General features: G+C 43.3%; 1 protein-coding gene and 1 pseudogene across 3 annotated transcripts; one reads left to right on the forward strand and one right to left on the reverse strand.

Moving 5' to 3' along the window:
* Positions 1-8,880: 8,880 nt before the first annotated feature.
* Positions 8,881-14,012, reverse strand: LOC136521195 (serine/threonine-protein kinase MPS1-like). 3 transcript variants are annotated; one of them, XM_066514918.1, is made up of 6 exons: positions 13,798-14,012; positions 12,891-13,319; positions 11,966-12,738; positions 10,860-11,051; positions 9,948-10,109; positions 8,881-9,819 (listed from the first exon to the last, which is right to left on the reverse strand). In XM_066514918.1, the coding sequence occupies exons 1-6, from the start codon at positions 13,994-13,996 to the stop codon at positions 9,361-9,363; spliced, it is 2,214 nt and encodes a 737-aa protein (XP_066371015.1). In that variant the 5' UTR covers positions 13,997-14,012; the 3' UTR covers positions 8,881-9,360. The 3 variants fall into 3 exon arrangements, with proteins under 3 accessions (XP_066371015.1, XP_066371007.1, XP_066371002.1); XM_066514910.1 differs by having other exon boundaries at positions 11,966-12,804; XM_066514905.1 differs by having other exon boundaries at positions 11,966-12,816.
* Positions 14,013-14,457: 445 nt separating this feature from the next.
* Positions 14,458-19,909, forward strand: LOC136521215 (histone-lysine N-methyltransferase ASHR1-like; annotated as a pseudogene).
* Positions 19,910-19,960: the final 51 nt, after the last annotated feature.

The following is a 19,960-nucleotide window of genomic DNA, read 5'->3' on the forward strand; positions in this document are numbered from 1 at the left end:
CCCATCGCTGACCGTCTTTCCGCATGCATGCTTGAAGCTAAGGCCGAGGTGGCTGGCGTCCATATCTGAAACACGACCCTCAGCACCGGATGGGCTTGTCTGCTACTTCTACTGGGCCTCCGCATCCTATCTCAGGCACGGACTATTTTTTTCTTCAAAACACAACAGAATACAGATTCATTCCATACTCCAAATATCATTTTTTCGAAAGATCACTCCAAATTTTAATATCACTCCTTTAACCTAAATAGTAAATAGGGCCTCTTTCGATGACCCACGGCCAAGTGATGTGTGCAGGAGTGCCATAGAAAAGTTCTGGACTGTACAATGTACTCAGTTTACTATCACATAAAGCGTGCAAGGGCAAGTGGAATTGGAATTTTTTTTAATTTTAACCCTTTTTTTAATATAATTTTAAATCTAACACTATCGGTTTTTTAAAAACTAACACTTTTGGCCGTGCCTATTGTCCTGGCGCGGCCAAATGCCTGTGCCGCGCCATGCATGGTGGCGCGACAGAGGGCTGACGTGGCGTGGGCCGGCCTGGGGGACCGATGACGTGGCAGGTCCTGCCGCGCCACCGACCTTGGTGCGGCAGTGCCGCGCCCTGTTGCGTGGCGCAGCTGGACCAAATATACCGCACGAGCAGCCACACCACCTGGCCGCTGCGCCTGCCGCCTGCCCGGGCTACCTGGATGGTTGAATCGAAACGCGACGCGCCCGTATTTTGTTGAGTTTTTTTCACGGCCGAATAGAGAATTTGATAAGCCAATGATTAGTTTTTCGTCTTTCATAATACGGTTATGCACCATTTTAACTAATCAATTATGAAAAATTGCCACCGGCGTCCAAATACGTCGGGACTGCCGGTTCCCGAACGCAGGGTACTTAATCTCGCCGACAGTGCTGCCGCGACTCAAAGAAACGAATAAGAAGCAAATTGACAACCCGCCACATAACATATTCATTATTTTGACATAAGTTTGAGATAACATAACCAAATAACCCCGCAAGTTTCGGATACCAATATTCGTTTGACCTAACAAACTAAGACTCAGGAGTGTAAGGATCCCTCGGACGCCTCTGTCTCTTCGGATTTGTTGGCAACACATTGGGAGTGTAGCCAACGTCGGTATGGTCGCGTCGACGATACGTACGGCTCGTACCCTACAGGTATATGATACGCACGATTATTTATAATTCTTTAGGATCGTTAGTTCATGGAGCCTACGTATTGAAACAAATTATCTTTGTTAGTACCTGTGAGGCTCCTTGGGTGCCAAGCGGGGCACCACCTAGCTGAGACATGCTGATCTCGTCCTGCGGCCATTCATCCCACTGGTCGTGCTGTCCGCGGAAGCCCAGGGGTTCGTCGTCGTCATCGTCCTGCTCCTCGCCCTCGGTTGCAGGGTCCTTCCCAGCGCTATGATGTAGTGGTGTACGCACTGCGGAAGTGGTGTAACACCCCGGTGTTATGCCAGCATTTAGGCACTGCAAATCATGCATATCGTGCATCATCAAGCATCCTAATCATACATGCCTAATCATGTAAATAATAACTGAAACCCTGCTTCGAAACATACGAAACATGCTCGTGAAACGTAAGTGTTGCATACACTTGTTTAGAGTTGTTTTTGCCCTAATTATGCTTGCTAGGTTAGTAGAACTTGTTTGACAATGATTGTAAATCATCTAGAATTATTTAGCACAATTTTTGGAGCAAAGTTTGTATTCAAATTATTGCCAAATTTTGCTTTAAAAATAATTCTCCAAAATTAGGGTTTTGAGTTAAAATTTACTTTAAGTTTATAATTCAAAATCTAGATAGAATTGGACTTTGGTCATAAAAGAAAAGATGTAGAGGATTAAAATTTAAGCAACTTTCATTTTTGGGACATTTTCAAAAGATGTCATTTTCTTGCTCAAGATGATATTTAAAAACTGGTATTTAAAAATTTCTTGAAAATATAATTTGAAAATTTCCTTTTCTCCCTTCACGGGCCGCCGCCTCACTTCTCGGCCCACGGCCGAAGCCGGCCCGGCCTCCCGCAGCGCCGCGCGCTTTGCACTGGCCCAGCAGCTGCTTTGCCGGCCCAAGCCCACGCCGCGCCTCCCACTCGCCCGCACTCGCGCGCTTGCGTCCTGACGCCGGCAGAAGCTCACCGCCGCGTGGCGCCACCCGTCGTCGGACTCCTGACCGCGCGGCCACGCGCCGCGGCCGTCCTGGCACCGCTGGCCACGCCTTAAGCCCCCGCGCGCCTGCCAGAACCGCTCGCCCGTCCAGTTTCTTTTCCTTCGTCTCCTCCCTTCGCCTTCGCAGCAGCGCAGCGAGCTCTGCCACCGGGCGGCGTAGTCGACGCCGGCGACGTGCTCCTCCTCCCGCGCCTCATTCCTCGATTCCGCCCACCAGCAGCTCCGCCTCGCTCTCCGGCACCTGGTGCTCGCGGTTATGACGCTTTTGAGCCAAGGTAGAGCCTTCTTCGAGCTTCGCCGCCGTCAGCTATGGCACCGCCGTGCTCGGCCGCCGTGGAAGGCATCCTTCCTCGCCTCCTCCACCCTTCCTAGTTGCTGCTCGCATTCGCCACCCCCTTGCAAACCCCATGCGCTTGCCCGCTTGCCCTGACCCGGCCGGCAACGACCGCCGGCCCGCTGGCTGAGCCGCGCCGCCGTGGCATCTCGACGCCGGCATGGCCCTTCGCCTCGGCCGAGCTGGGCCAAGTGGCCATGGGCCGAAGCCCCGAGCCAGGCCGCCGCACCCCCTTCGCTCGGTCTGAGCGGGCCAAGTGTGGCCGTGGGCCAGGTGGTTCCCTCGGGCCGGCCCAGTAGCAATAGGAAGTTTTCATTTTCAGTTTTCTTTATTATTTGAAAAGAGAAATAATTTGGAAAATGTTTGTATACTCAAATTTGCTCCAAATCTATTGAAATAAATTTTGCTAGGTTCCTTGTCACCAGATCTACATGAGAAAATTATTGCATGTCATTTTTAAGATACTTTTCTGTAGAGCTTTATTTAATCCTTGATATTGCTGATAACTTGAAAAATGTGTAGAAAAACCTATAGGCTTCAGAAAAATATGATTTCCAAGTTTGTTAATCTTCTTATGTAATGTAATTCCTAGGAAAAATATGTGTCATGCATGTGCTGTAGAAAAAGTATGAGGTGTAGTTCAAGTGCCTTTAATGGCTGATTTTTGTTATTTTTGCTAGAGAGCAAAATTTGTATAAAACATGCATGTGATAATTTTTGTGCAGTGATTATTTGCTGAGTAGAACATAGGAAAAATATTTCCTCTGTTGTTTGACACTTTTCACAGTATAAAGTATTTTCATGTTCATAATCATGCCATAGTTTGTTATTTTTGTGTAGGCTAATCCACTCATTCAAATACCATGAAAATCTGATGGTAGACTACTTAGGGTAGTACTGTGCTATGGTAATTTTCTAAGATTTTTCTAAGCAATAAAAATAGATGTTACTATTCAAACCTATTATTAGTTAGGGTTTAATCAAGTGTTGCTTTATGTGTGATTAAGAAATTAGTGAAGCTTTGGTGTATCTTTGAAGCATTTAATAAGATGTGTTGACTTAGCATATTAGTAGTAGAAGAGAATGCAGTAGATGACATGTGCTTGTAGTATATGTTCTTGGATGATGTTGACTACCTTGCATTCAAGCATAACCATTGTATTCATCTCATCCGATGCACCGATGGCATAAGCACTTACGCACATTGCATCATACAGGATCACAAACCGAGAACCCAATCATCATACCCGAGGAGCCCGAGGAGCAGCTCGAGGTGCAGCCGCAGGAAGTGCCCGAAGCCAACGAGGAGGACGTTGAGGAACTTCCGGAGTGCCCCGATCACCGCCCGAGCTCCTTCGAGAGAGGCAAGCCCCAGAGCATTTTCTCCCGGTTTGCAATTATTAATTAAATGCTTGACTTTAATTGATGCATTACGTTCAGGAGTTGTTTGCAACCGTTGCTGCATTATACCTTGTCTACCTTTGTTATACTATATCCTTGTTACCCTGGTACCCGTAGTCGAGTCAATGCTTAGCTGGCTTAGACCGGTAGAAGTCGGGTGATTTCCTGTCACCTGCGAGCTATAGGTGGTTATTTGGATCTGCTTGGATGACTATGAAGTCATGGTATACCTAAGTGTTAAATGAAGTTAAGACCGGACAGAGACTTACAGAGTTTTGAACTGTAGTGCTTTCCGTCTGTGTCGATTAAGGACCGACCGTTGTTGGGCCTCGAGTCATGTTGAACGCATGCCTTACATTTAGCTGGCCAGATAAAGTACCTTCCGACCGCGAAGCTGGGAGATTATTCGGGCCGAGTAGATTGCCTGTAGCGCACTGTGCCAGAGCAGGTGTGGTAGGACACGGGGCGAGATGATAAGACCAAAGTGCAGTCGGTCGGCCCCCGGGTACATGTGGTTCCTGGCAAACTCGAGATTCCTGGATAGTTGACTCAGTGATCAATATCTCACTTTAGCGGGTGAGTGAGGTTTGTGTAAGAAATAAATCACCAGCTGGTTAGGAATCGATTCGAATCGCCATCGCTCCTGGATAGTGAGCACTTGACTTGAGTGACTTCATCGTAGTAATGTTGATGGAACACTTGGACAGTTATAATGAATATGAAATATGGAAGTTGTTAATGATCATTGGTTATCATTATTGGCTTAATCACATGTTTGCTCTAGTATAGGTGCAAATCTAGTCGACATGTTATAATTAATTAACTTGGCAATAATGTTTTTAGAAAGGTTCTTGAAATGCTAAAAATGTTTTCTTTGCAAATGAGTCAGCTACCCTACTATAAAGCCCTTCATAATCCTTGGTGTCACTTATTTTTGGTTATGTCGGGTTAGTCTAGCTGAGTACCTTCTCGTACTCAGGGTTTTATTCTCACTTGTTGTAGATGGGCATATGTATTATGGCTACTGTATCAACTGCCTTTATCCTACGATGGGTGATGCTTAGGACCATAGGCATGGTCATTCCTTACGTCTCGTCTGATGCTTTTGTTGGAGATGATCATTAGCTGGCACAGTATTTGAACTCCGTGTGAGTGTGTGTGGTTTTGAACAAATGGCTTCCGCTACTTTTATTTGAACTCGTTTGTAATAACTATGTTTAAACTCTGATGTATCTGTGATGTGAACTTTTATGTAATATGTGATGGTGACCGCTAAACTTATTACGATCTTGGCTGGGATGTGAGTTGGTTTGAAATCCTTCGTGATTTCACGGACTACCGGGTTATACGGGCTTAAGTTTGTTAAATCGTCTGCTCTGGCGGATGATTTTCTTACTTAATTTCGTATAATTGGTCGGTTCTGTTACAAGTGGCACCCTGCGTCATCGGCTGAGAAGAGCTGACTGGTGTCCTCAAAGAGACTGAAGACGTGCCACCCGACCACGTGGGGAGTGGCGGTTCCTCATAAGGAGTGTCCATGCAGCTCAACTTCTGAGCTAGCTTCCTGCAGTCCTTCTTCACCTTCTGCATAAATAGACGTTAAAGTTAGTTCATTACCCAAACGCATATACTCTAAAGAAATATTTTCGAAACGGACAAGTTTATGTTTACCTCCACAAAAGCCGCGAGAACGCCTGGCCGCTGCCCTCTAGACTTGTGAAGCCAGAACGCTGCTTCGTTGGATAGCCTTGACAATTATGTCGCTTGGGTACAGAAACACGGTTGGATAGTTTTAGTACACAATAAATTGTACCATTCAAGTATCTTACCACGTATCTTTGAAGCGGGGCTCTCTGTAGCTGTGTGTCCTCCCTAGTGGTAACGTCATACACATCTTCGATGACATCTTCCTTCGAGTCATCGTCAATCACCACGTCAGTGTACGGGGGCTTGATATGTGTCCTCGTAGACCTGTGAAGCCACCACAGGTACTCGTTGAAGATGTGCTGGTCGTGTGGAGGACCCGCAAGGACCGCATGTGGTACCATGGTCTGCCACAAATGGACGTACGAGCTATGTGTCACGTGCCAATCCTTGGTCTTGTACCTCTTCCTACGGTCAAACCCGCAACAAAACGATGTTAGTTGTACCAAACACACCTCTGAATTGTAGCATTGTTATTAATCGATAACGCACCCGTACAATTCTTGATTGGTGGAGTAAAGCGGTGGTGGACAGCCTGTCATTCTTTCAAACTGTCTGTAGACCCGGATGGGCAAGTAAATCTCAACCACATGGAAGAAAATAAGAGAGACGCCGTAGCGATACTCGTGTGACTCGTCCCTAGTGACAGGACTCAGATAGCCCTGGAGCTCCGGAGAATCCCAAGGACACCAAAACACCTGAAATTTCGTAATTGTGTTAGGTTGTGATATAGTGTACATCGAAGAAGACACTGCTACGATAGTATAGAGAGCGTAACCTGGTGCTGTGTCAGGACGTCGAGACCGTCTGTATACTCCCTATACTTGCGTCACGTATTCCCTCTAACTAACTGTGCTTCCGTCCAGATATACAGAGTTATAGGGAGTGTATCATGCCCGTTCCATCGCTGCATTGAACACGATAATGAATTAACAACAAATAATCTCATCATATCTAACTGCCTGGAAGAATATAATGAACCAAAGTACTTACCGGTATTAAGGGGCCTCCCAACGGGCAATTGTTCTCAACACCAAATCTGGAGTAGGTAGAAGCAACCCCTAAGGTTCGCATGTCCTGAGGTGCGACAGCAGACAACACATAGTTGTCGATACATCCATGCCAGGACTGCGCTGCTCCAGCTATACCCCGCTATGTTCTCCCACGGCTGGCGAAGTATGTCAAGGAAGATCCAACTGATGGTGTTGCCCGAGGCGTCTGGGAAGAGGAAAGCACCAAGAAAGTGCTAGAGCCACACTCGAGCGAACTTGTCGATCTGTGCCTTCTCAGCTTGTGGGTCCAAGTACTCAAAGTGCTCTGTGATCCAGGACGACGAAACACCAAAACTTTTCCTGTAATTGATAAAAAAAATGAGACCCGATGCCAGCTGTAAAGCAATGCAAGTATTAAATAGGCTTGAATTACTCACTTATTTTTCTTGAAAGCATCGTCGTCCGGTGGAAGAATGCCAGTAAACTGAGCCACCAGCTCCCTCCAGTGATCGTTGTCAACTATCCCTATCACTGGAAGTCTCCCTAACCGAAGGCCTAAAATAGCCTTCACGTCCTGCAACGTCAAGGTCATCTCGCCACAAGGTAGGTAGAACGTGTGGGTCTCAGGCCTTCACCTGTTATAAGAATAGAACGACTGTTAGTTGCCTCCAATTTGTTACAAGAAAGTTTACGTACAAAGAATGCGCTCACACCTGTCTACAGCTGCAGTAAGTAGTGCTGGGTGAAGGAGCGGAAGACCGTGGTTGACAACACGGACAAGCTCGAGGAAGCCGGCACGCCGTATATACGACGTATAACGCTCGTCCCACTGATGCGCCCTGGTGTGAGTGCGGGGCCTCAAAGGAGGCAAGGACGCCTCTGCGTCGTTGTCACTCAAGATGTGTGCTCGGTGCTGATCGTCGTACTCCACCTTAAGAATGGGGTACAACGGGTGCTACGTGGGAGGGACTATCCTGTTACAAATTGATAAACAAAGCGTTTGAGTATTCAAATTAACAAAATTCAAGTTAACATTAGTAAGTTCACAAACAAATCACAAACAAATTCACTAACCTAACTAGCCTAAATCCCTAAACCCAAAATCCTAACTATACTAGATAATAAATACATAATCAATCCATATAAAACTTTAGTTCCAAAATTACCAGTAATCCATCCGTCTCAAAATAAATACACATCTTGTTTCTCGAGTAGTCAAATATGTTTAAGTTTGATAAAAACTAAAAAAACGGTATCAATATTTGTATCTCCTAATAAGTTTATTACGAAAGTATACTCTATGTTTAATGTAATAGTATCTATTATGTATCATAAATATTAGTACGCTATTATATAGATTTGGTTAAATTTTTTAAAAAAATTAACTTTAGGAAGCGAGATGTGCATTTATTTTGGACGGAAGAGGTACTTTCTCCATGACATAACAATAGTCGTTCTAAGATATCGCAAAGACACTAATACTCAATGAAAATAGCCTCGATGCCCCTACATGCTCCTAGAAATGCTAGCACTAGCAGACCATCATCAACTCTTTTGCTTCTGCGCCGGCCGCTCGAGGATTGCGAGGGCACGTGGGGGTACCGTAGGGATACAAAAAATACTAACTATACTAGATAATAATAATAAAAAATATGAAATCGAGAGGGAGGTACCTTAGGAGCGGGCGACCTTGATGCGCCGGCGTTCGTGGCGTGGTCGGCTAGGGCGCTGCGCGGCGGGAGTGGCCGGGCGTGGGCGAGCGGCCGAGGCCGGGCCGTGCGGGCGCGGGCGGGGCGAGGCGAGGCCGGGTGGGCACGTGCGGCCGTAGGCAAGGCGCTGGCGGCGGGGCGCGTGCAGCTGGCGGCGACGGCGTTCGGGCGGGCAGGGCAGGGGTGCGTGCGAGCGGACGGGCTCGCACGCTGTATATATTTGGTCCAGCCGCGCCATGAATCAGGGCGCGGCACTGCCGCGCCAATTTGGTGGCGCGGCAAGACCTGCCACGTCATCGGTCACCCAGGCCGGCCCACGCCACGTCAGCCCTCTGCCGCGCCACCATGCATGACGCGGCACAGACATTTGGCCGCGCCTAAGTGTTAGTTTAAAAAAATCCGACAGTATTAGATTTAAAATTATATTTAAAAAGGGGTTAAAATTAAAAAAAATCATGGAATTGTGGATCACCTGCACTGCAGCACAGGTGGAAGGGAGAACTTGCACAAGAAGCCAACCTCCAACGCCGAACGGGGTACAAACATATCTGCCGAAAACATAACGTGCTGACTCTGGAGTGCACAAGCAAAGAAAAAATCCAATCTTGTAAATGGAGAAGGGGTGCAAACCCGATTCACATTCGCAGTTCAAAGCTGGACGATTCTCACTGTCCATTGAGTATCGACAAAGGAACGCAACGTAAAACACAAACTACTAATTGCTTCAGCTTATTTACACCTGGAGATGCGTCCTGCACCGAACAGACAACAAAAATACCTTCTGACGTTAACTAGCTGCCATTTCTGACAAAGTGTTACATCAACCTCCAAACACCAGGAAGCAAAGAATGCCAGAGCACCATCAAAATATGCTCCGACGTCTCCAACCAATGCCGCCACTCTATTTACAAATTACAACAGATACCCTATCAATCAGGAACGATACCGATACAGAAACTAAAACACTAGTGCTACCACTACACAGGCCCTAGATCGAGTATCTATCAGGATTGTTAAAAACCCATTTTTACTGATCCCCATCGAGTTCTTCAATTAAACTACGGAGTTTTTGAACCACCGGATTATCCCAGTGGACTCTAATCCTCTCCATGAGCAATCTACATGGGTCATCATCAGAGGGCGGTAGATGCTTTGGAACCAGAGGATTGAGGAACGGGTGCTTGAGAAGTTGAGGTATCCTCCATCGTTCATTTCGGTCCCAGGCGAGACACCTTTGCATCAAATCAATCAGCCATGGGTTGTCAACTGGTTCATACATGATCTTGTGGTTCCTATCAGTGACTTCTTTATATTTGGCCCAGAAAGTCTTGTAGTCTGCAAATGGTGTCTTACCATACACCATCTGGTAAAGTATACAGCCAAGAGACCAAATATCAGAGGGGCGCCCGCACTTGATAACATTACCACCTGAGTCTGTATCATTGCACATGAATGCTTCAGGTGACATGTAGTTCAGAGTTCCTACCTGCTCAGTGCAGTGAGAAACCACAATTAGCCTTTCATAAAAAACAACACACATAACTCGAGATAATGGTAATATTGTTAATATAAAAGTGATGCCAACAAAGAAATGCTATAACTGTAACATGGTACCTGAGCATCACGTTGAATATTTGTTGTATCATTCATTATAGCCTTGGCAATGCCAAAGTCAATTAGTTTAAGAGAGCCCCTCACAAGCATAAAGTTTGCAGGCTTCAAATCCGAGTGGACTATTCGTTCCTCATGTATTGTACTGACAGCTTCAAGCATTTGCTACAGTAGAAACGAAAGAAGAAAAAAAACATCAAAAGGTGTCTGAAAAGGCTAAAAGCTCACATCACTTATTACTCCCTTCGTTTCGCTATGTTTGTCAACGGCATTTGGAAAAAACATTCCACAATGTTTGTCCATTGAAGATGCCAAGGGTATAGTTATTACAATTTTTCTACTACCTAGTACCTACCCCTAATTAAATGCTTGGGTAAAAAGAATAGGTAATATTATGGCATTGTTATTTCACATTGTTTTTTTCCTTGAAACTAGTATTTCCTTGGTCAATGCACATTGTGTGCTGTGAACAGAAATGGAATGACGAGAGTATGCAACTAAAACACTAAGTTCACATAGGGTTCATTATCTCATTGGGCAACAAGATACAACAACTAATTCTGTGCAATTCTTTTCTTTCAAAGTTTTTGCATAAATCTAGAAGAACTTAGATAACTTGCTCAGCATAGATAAAACAAATACTAGTAGCAGAACCAGAAACCAGTTGGCCAGTAAATACAATTGACCTAGCTACCTACCCAGCAGTCTTTAAAAGATTAAAACTAATGGAAAAAGCCATGAAGGGTTAATATGACTAGGAACAATAATATATGACAACTTCATTTAATTGAAATAAAATATGACTTTTGGTTTGAGGACACTATAGCATGAGATCTCAGCTTTAGCTACAGTGCAGCCTAATTATCCAGTACCCAGATGCCTCATTTAGTCTATTTCGGATAAAATGAAGGTTACCTGCCAATAAAAGCGTAGCCAATTTTCATCAATTTTCATATTAGAGTTGTTTCTCTCCTTCCACTTCAGAGCAACCATGTTGGCCAAGTCAATTTCACCATACTCCAGGACCATATAAATAAAGTGATCATCCTTAATTCTTCCATCCCTGGGTGGCGCGGAACTTTCTAGAAGTAAACTCTTATCAGTGACCTGGTTGATGCAAAATCCATAGGCATATCAGAATATGTCACTCTGGAGATAGAATGGATAATTTGTGTAATAAGTAAAATTATTCTATGGAAACCAATAAGGACAAAGAACAATTTGACATCAGGTGTATTTTAGATAGCCAGTAGCTGCTGACAAATTACAATCATATGGCAATGTGGTTAAAATCTTTGTCACCACTCACCACACACAATTTACAGCCCTTTATATATGGCCTACAATTTACAATCCTGTATATATAAGACAACTTCTGTAAATACGATCATTGCAATTGTATAGTACTGGAGCTTGTACCAAAGATTTTATATATAGAAAAGCAACAGCTGTTGTTCTTTAAGTACTGAAAGTAAAGCACAGAATTTTGCAGACATGATAACGTTAGGTGGAGGCAACAGAGGGTACTACACACACTAACTGGATAACTCGTATAAAGAAAAACTCAAAATAACACAACATATGATACAGATGTTACCAGCTAGATGTCCTATGGGTGAATGTGCATCATCTAGTAGTGTGCAACTAGGACCAGAAAACAGCAGTGGAGTCTAGTTAGTCTGGTAAGTTTATGATATGAATGAATGAGAAATAACACAAAACATAAAAAAAATTACATGATGCAGGAGAAGTTTCATATGTGTTTCGATAAAAAGTGTGAGGGAAAAAAGAACCAATATAGATCCTTGATTCTATTCATTGATCATCATTAATAATGGTCCTATGGAAACTAAGTAAACTGTAAATGTTTACATAAAGTTGGTTACACAGAGGCAGGAAATGAAGATGATAATTCAATAGTAAGTTCTACGAGGAGAGGAAGACAATGCAGTCACTATTTTGGTGGGACAAAGATACCAAAATAGAAAAAAAAAATGGAGATAAGGTTAGGAACTTGGTACCTCGTAATCAATCATCTGAATGATATTGCTCTTTCCTTTCAACTTATTTAAGTACTCAATTTCTTGACAAAACCCATATGCAGTAGGGTAGTCACGGCCTCTAAGCTTGATCTTTTTCAAGGCATATATTATGCAATCTGATGATATAACTTTATGAACTTCACTGCTACCTCCAGATCCTATTTTACCAAGTTTCTGATAAAGTTTCCCATTCACCTTAAAGAAAACATTAGGATCATAATTCTTTTTGTGGCGCTCCTTCTCACCCTTGTTTGGTCGGGAAGCACCACCATCCCTGGCAGATGTAGACTGATCATTTGCAGGTAATTCTTCAGAACGCAATCTGCCAATGCTGGAAACAGCTTTGTCCGTGGCACCATTGCCTAGATTTCGAACCAGCTGGTTGTGGGGATTCCAATCACCGACACCAGTCGCACCAGCATGAGAACCATGGCCCAGTACACCCTTGGATGATTCTACAGCAGATTCTGGCATCTGCACTGGTGAAGTGTACCTGCTAACCTGCGGAGTTTGTGAACTTTGGACAGTAGGCCCTGAGTGTAGAGAAATGGCAGTGACAGATGAACCAATGGCAGAGAATCGAGTCATTGGCTCTCCATGATTGTGATTACGAGCCTCATCGATCCCTCTCCGAGACAAATTAGGCGCATCATATTTGATATCCATATCAACTTCTGCACCAACAATTTCAAGCTCCTGATGGTTCTGCTGGTGATCATACTGAGCTCCTTGATTTGCAGGAAAATTATCTCCTGCCGTCAATGAAACAGAATGTAGATAAGACGACATACTGTCCATTCTACTATCAACAGTGATGCCTATATTATCACCTGCAATGTAAACTGATAACTAAACATGTACACATCTTTGCAGTAAAGTATCAAAGAAAGAAAAGGTTTCTTACTTTGTGACGTCAACTGTGGATTACCATCCAAATCAAGCTGTCCTTTCTTGAAATTTTCCCCCATCAATGCATTGCATGATGTAATTTGAGATGACAAAGCTTCCAAAGCTGACTTCCCCGCATCAATCAACAGATTAGCCTCATTATTCTTCTGGCCAACACTTTGTGCATGGGTATCAATGGTGCTTTTTAGCATTGATGAGGAAGCTGTCAACATCAGCTCATCTGGGGCAGAGGACCCTAATTTAGGAGTGCTTTGATCAGGCGTCGCATTTGGCAGCCTAGAGGATCCCAACAGGCCTCTCTGAGGCTGCGTAACTTTTCGTTCAGGGTCTTTCGCAACAGAAGGGCAGGCACCAACTTTAGTTGCACGCTCACCTCCGGAAACCAGGACCCTAGTTGCTCTTGGAAGTTTAGACTGCATTTGACCTGGGACAAGGTCAGTTAGAAAGATCAATACAGTATACAAACTCGAGACAACATCACAGATATACAATACAGTATACAAGAAAGATCAATACAGTATACAAACTCGAGACAACATCACAGATAGTTCCTAGAACCTCAACGACAGTGACAAAATCACGAAATCAGGTGCAAGCACGACATTTTTTATAGGGTACCCAGTAAATCGGAAATATACAGAAGGTAACATGCATCGACATAAGATCAGTACAGTATACCAACTCGAGACAACATCACATATAGCTCCTAGAAACTCAACGACAGTGACAAAACCACGAAATCAGGTGCAAGCATGACATTTTTTTATAGGGTACCCAGTAAATCGGAAATATACAGAAGGTAACATGCATCAACATACTTAGGAGAAGCGCCAAACATAAACTAGAACCCTAGACGGGAACAACATCAGAGGGGGTAGGGCTCCATAGCCGAATCCACTCACCGAAAGGCCTCTGCCGCTTGACAGCTGCATGAATCTGTTGCAGGAAGCGGGGAGGGGAGAGCGTGAGAGACGAGGACGAGCCCGACGACGACGTCAGGTTGGTGGCGGCCGTGTCCCCGCCGGTAGGGACCGCGACGGCTCTGGTTCCGGAGGGGTAGGAGGGCGCTGGGGGCCGAGGGAAGCTATCCCTGTTCTCCATAGACGGCGACGGGGGAGACGGCCGTGGGGCCCACCGGCATCTCGCCGGAGCGGCGGATCGGCGACGCTAGGGTTGCCTGACGGCCGACTGTGGGTGAATCGGTGCAGTCAGCAGCGGGCTGGGGAGGCGCGGCGAGGCGTGGGCTGGGACTGGGAGGTGGCCATGAGACGGGAAGGCAGAGCTGAAGCGAATCGAAGCGAGCGGCTGGAGCCTGGAGGGGGTCGCCCGGGGACTCGGGGAGGGAATGGGGAGGAAACCACAAAATTTGAAATGGAGGAAGACGAAGACAAATTCACAGAGAGGTCCGGGGGGAAAGGGTAAAGGGGGACGGTTCGTAGGCTTGAAGCTTGTGGTATGGGCCGTGCCGGACTATAGTTGAGTACGTACGTATGCAGGCCCATCTTAACGCCCAACAGAACAACAGTCGCCTGTTTTATTTGCGAGAAACGAAACGTCTGGTTTGCTCTGCGCGGAAGGAAGAATGGCGTCGTGGTTGGAGCTGCTGCAGCGCGAGCTCGCCGGACGCGGCCTCGCAGTCGCCTCCATCCCCGGCAAGGGAAGGGGCCTCATCGCTACCCGTACCTTCTTCCCAGGTGAAACCACCCGCTTCCTCTCTCTCCCCGAACCGATGGCGTAGGTTTATCACTACACGCGAAGCGTGGCGCTTGTTGCCCACGAACTGCTCGCTGAAATGCGCGAATGGAACCTGCCGTGAACGCTGGTGCCATGAGCCCATGACACGCATAGACACGTCCTTGAATTGGTGTGATGATTTACTGCTCCGTTGTGTTTGCTCATTTGCTTGGCCTTCACTGGTGCTGACAGAATCTTGCGGTGTGTGGCTGCAGGGGATGTCGTTCTCAATCAGGAACCTTACGTTTCTACGCCTAACAAGATTTTAGTTGGATCGAGCTGTGATCATTGTTTCACCTCTGGCAAACTGAGGAAGTGCTCTATGTGTCAAGTTACTTGGTACTGCGGCAGTGACTGTCAGGTGCTAGCAAAACCTACTCTATATAGCACTTACATTTCCATTGATTGTGCAGTCTCATGCTTGTGTGGTTATTCATGAACATTCCTTTAGTAATTATCATGCTTTTGATATCTTTTTTTTTAACATGTTGTTAGTACAGAAAGAAGAATGGAAACTACATCAGCTCGAGTGTAGAGCAATGGCAGCGCTTACAGAGGATAGAAAAAGGATGCTTACTCCTACAATTCGGTTGATGGTGCGGCTGGTACTAAAAAGAAAACTACAAAATGAGAAGGTAGTGTCTGGCTTTGTCCTTGCCCCCTTTTTAGCTTGCCTCTGGCTTTGTTCTTTAGTTCTTACCCCCTTTTTAGCTTGCCTGGGCTCAAACTGTAAGTGGTGTTGCTCCTGTAGTAATTTCATTTTACAGGTTTCTTGAAAATGGATCTGCATACTAGTTACAATGTCTACTGGACTACAGAGATGCTACTTTATTTACCACAAAGACCATCATAATTACATAGCAGTATCAGATGGCTTATGATTTCTTAATAAACCTATGCTCATGATGTGAAATTGTGAATGATATCTTTGTATATATGATACATAACCGGCTGTATTGTGTTGACTTGTATTGCCAGGTCATTCCATCCTCAAGTATAGATAATTACAATCTGGTTGATGCCTTGGAGTCTCGTATCCTGTCGTGTTGATACATTTGACATGGCGATGAACATAAATATTATGATAAATGATGTTGAATTGACTTCATATACGAATAGATATATCAAAGGTTGATGAAAATCAACTTGTGCTCTATGCTCAGATGGCCAATCTTGTGAGCCTGATTGTTCCTTTGATTGAGCTTGACCTTAAGGAAATTGCACACACTTTATCTAAGGTAATTCCTATCATAGTGTTTCATCATCATGACGATAAGTTTATGTTGTATTTGCACTTAAGGTATATAGCATTATTTTGGCTACTATAGAAGATAGATACTGAAATCTTTTGAACATAGCTGGTTTCAGGTGTCATAATTGAACATATATTGTTTAGAATGCAAAAAAAAGTATTTGAGATCAATGATCCAAAAGATGTTGAGAACCTATTTGGATATGGCTGTTTTAGTTCTAACACTTTGGAAATATAGACTGGAGAATGCAAGTGTCCACTGACACCTTGTAGCTTTATTTTAGTAGAGTAGTATCTTTGTATGGAGTACCCCAGGAAGCTAAAACCAAGAAACTTCAGAAAAATATGAGTAGGTTGTACTAATTTATAATCCTCCTTATATTCAAGCAGTTGTCAGGACTATTCTATCAAAGTGCTTTTAGGAAAGTATGGTGTTGCTCATCCTAGATCATGGTCATATTCTGTATGTATCACCCCTTCTGTACAACAACCCTTATGATATATGTGCCGTTAGATTTATTTTCATATCCAGGTGAGTGGTGATCCTTTATGCCACTGAGATGATAAATTATTACCACTTTTTCCAGTTTTTCTCTGGACAGTTAAAATTTCAAAATTGTGGGGAAATATTGCCACTGCTGCATATTTTCGAAATGGTGGAAATATTGCCACTGTGGATCATATAGTGCTTTTTTTTAAATTCAGATCATATAGTACTTTGGCATAGATGTTAGGATTAATTTGCAGGTCCAATGATGTTTGTTGATGAATTAAGCTTGAATTATTGATTGTCTCTCGCACATATGCAGTTTGCCTGCAATGCGCATACCATATGTGACCCTGAACTTAGGCCTCTTGGGACTGGACTGTACCCTGTCATATCTATTATTAACCACAGGTCGTATGCTAAGCTATTAGCTATATGTTCGTTTATCTATTATCTTTACTAGATTAGAGCAATTAATAGATCGTTACCTTCTCTATTCACCCATTCTTTTTGGTATATTCAGTTGTGTACCAAATGCAGTTTTGATATTTGATGGTCGCACAGCATATGTTTGTGCATTGCAACCGATAGGCAAAGATGAAGAGGTAAGGAATCTATACCTTGTGTCCTGATCATATAATCTTAAATTGCATGCCACACTTTCATTCTATCTTTTTCTTTTCCATTGTTATCTTTCTGTTTAATGTTGGTTGTGTATCTGACTATCTGTCGTCACTTGTCAGGTATCTATAAGCTACATTGAGACTGCAGCAGTCACCAAGAAGAGACACAACGATCTGAAGCAGTACTTCTTCACCTGCACATGTCCACGTTGTGTCAAGGTTTTTCCCCCTTTTTTCCTGTCCATTATTTTTTTAAACCTCTTCCATGACAAATTGACCAATTCTTGACCATCAAATTGTATATTTTATACAATTTCTCAATGCAGGGTTCTGAGGAGGATGCTCTACTTGAGGGGTTCAGGTGCAAGAACCAAGCATGTGATGGCTTTCTACTGCCAGACTCAGGTTGGTTGCCAATAAGACGAAAAATACTCATTGAATGGTTGTGGAGAAGAAGTTCAAAATTGTTGGATCAACCAAACATATATTACGTTGAAATTGGAGAACTCATTTTGTTTAATCGGTCATTAATCTTATATTTTGTGTCTATCTGACTCTATAGGTAAAAAGGATTATACATGCCAAAAATGTAGTGTTTCTAGAGACGAGGAAGAGATAAAAAAGATGAGAAGCGAAATACTACAGTTATCGGATAAAGCATCTTCATTTCTTTCATCAGGAAGTATCCTTGTCTATGATTAAGTGTCTGCGAAACAAAAAGAACTCTCACATCTGATCAAAATCATTGTCTCTATTTGTTGTACCTAATACATATATCATCTTAATGAGGGATATAGATAAGGCTGAAGCAGGTTTTGTTTATAAGATAATCGAACAATTAGAGCGGAATCTGTACCATGCTTTCTCAACCACTTTGCTGCACACGTGTGAAACACTCCTGAAGGTAAATTTCTAGCTCGTATAATATGACCATTTAGTGATTGGATGGAAATCAAGCTGACTTGACTGAGCTATACCTTCTTTGTAAAATTTGTTCTAACAAGATAGGTTCTTAGTCCAGAGTATTTTATGGAATAGGGACCATGAATACCACCATAACCATCCATTCAAATTTTCAGTTACGTTCTACTATCTTGCTAATACCTATTATTGGCGCAGATATATATGGAATTACAAGATTGGCGGACTGCATTGGCATCCTGCAGATTGACAATTCCTGTTTATGAAAGTAAGGCTGTTTTATATTATTATTTGAGCAAATTCTGTTTCAGTTGGAGAACATTTCGCACAGTAACTTTTCTGTTTCTGCTTTTATATGTTATATAATAATTTGTGAGACTTTATCTACCTAATCAGATCCTGATGTCTGATGTTAACACTAGAAATATTTTGCTCATCAGTAAGAAATCAAACATGATATTGTTCCATAAAAGGCTGTTTCCCTGTTATACCCACTTACTATTTGATCACATTTGGTAGTGCTCTGTTTTAAATCCTGTTTTTTTCACACATGTTTTTTACTTCCAACAAAGCTCAATGTTCACTAATGTTTTTATCCATCCATCAGGAGTTTATCCACCTTTTCATCCGATGATTGGATTGCAATTCTATACTTGTGGAAAGCTTGAATGGTATGGACTATTAGCCCTTACCTATTTACCTCACACAAGGACGGCAATCATATGAGTGTGTTCCTTATCCAGTATAAATGTTTGCTATTAATGTCTTATGCTTTACTAAAATAGCTGGTGTTGATTTTGACAAAAGTTGATCTTGGGTTTGACACCGATAGTATAGGGTCTAAGAGCAACTCCAAGAGCCTCTGTAAATTTCAATCTCTATATCTAACATTTTGTGAGTCATTCAATGAATATTCTCTTTGTATATCTCTCTTGTCTCCAACGGACTCTCCAATTTTTGTTCTCTATACTCCAATAGCTTATCATATTTTTCCTTGCATGAAAAAAACAAGAAAACTACCAGGTAGAGTCTTACCGCCTGTGACCGGAAGGTCCCGGGTTCGAGTCGCGGTCTCCTCGCATTGCACAGGCGAGGGTAAGGCTTGCCACTAATACCCTTCCCCAGACCCCACACAGAGCGGGAGCTCTCTGCACTGGGTACGCCCTTTTTACCATATATTGCATTTAGGAAGCCATGTAGCCTCTTCAAAAGTGGAGAGTGAGAAGGGTGGTTTTGGAGAGTGGAAAGATGGAGAGTGGTTTAGAGAAGTCTATCTATTGGAGAATTTTTTTTGGTTTGTTTTCTAAATTTTGTGATAAAGAGACGTGTAGAGAGTGTCTTGGAGATGCTCTAAGAAAAGTCTAGCTGTGATCTTTCATAAAGAGAAGTTCAGAATCAGTCCTTTTTATTCCGTGTTCTATACTAGTTTCCTTTTAAAAAATCCTAGTAAATCCTTCACAGCATTAAACAGTCCTGTTCATTATTTAGAGTTACATGACTACATTACACCTAGTTTTTCCCCTGTTGTAGGTTGCTTGAGTGCACAGAGGAAATCTTTAACCAGGGCAGCAGATATACTTAAAGTAACACATGGCACAAAATCCCAGTTCATGAAGGAGCTCTTTGGCAAGCTAGAGGAAGCAAGGGCTGAAGTTTCTTTTAGGCTATCCTCCAGACATGGACATGATGAGTAATTTTCATAACTGCAGGCCAACCATGATGGAGAAGAATATATTGAAAATATCCTTCTACTGTTGAGATCATATTTTAAGGGACGATAAGCATTGTGTTGACTTTGTAGGCAAAGAATTAGCACTGTTGTGAAATGATCATATGCTGACACAAAATATGCCTTAATTTGTTGTATAACGAATAGGATTTTGAATTTAATTGTATACCATGTGGTAAGTTGAACTCCATAAACTCCCTTATACCCAGCATTCATCTTTAACTACTCGAGTTGGACATCTTTCACATGGCACAAGGAGCACCAATGCACTGTCAGAGTGCCACATTTTATGAGAATCCAAAAGCAGCTACTGATATTT

The sequence above is a fragment of the Miscanthus floridulus genome, chromosome 2, assembly GCF_019320115.1.
Source record: "Miscanthus floridulus cultivar M001 chromosome 2, ASM1932011v1, whole genome shotgun sequence".
NCBI lineage: Eukaryota > Viridiplantae > Streptophyta > Magnoliopsida > Poales > Poaceae > Miscanthus > Miscanthus floridulus.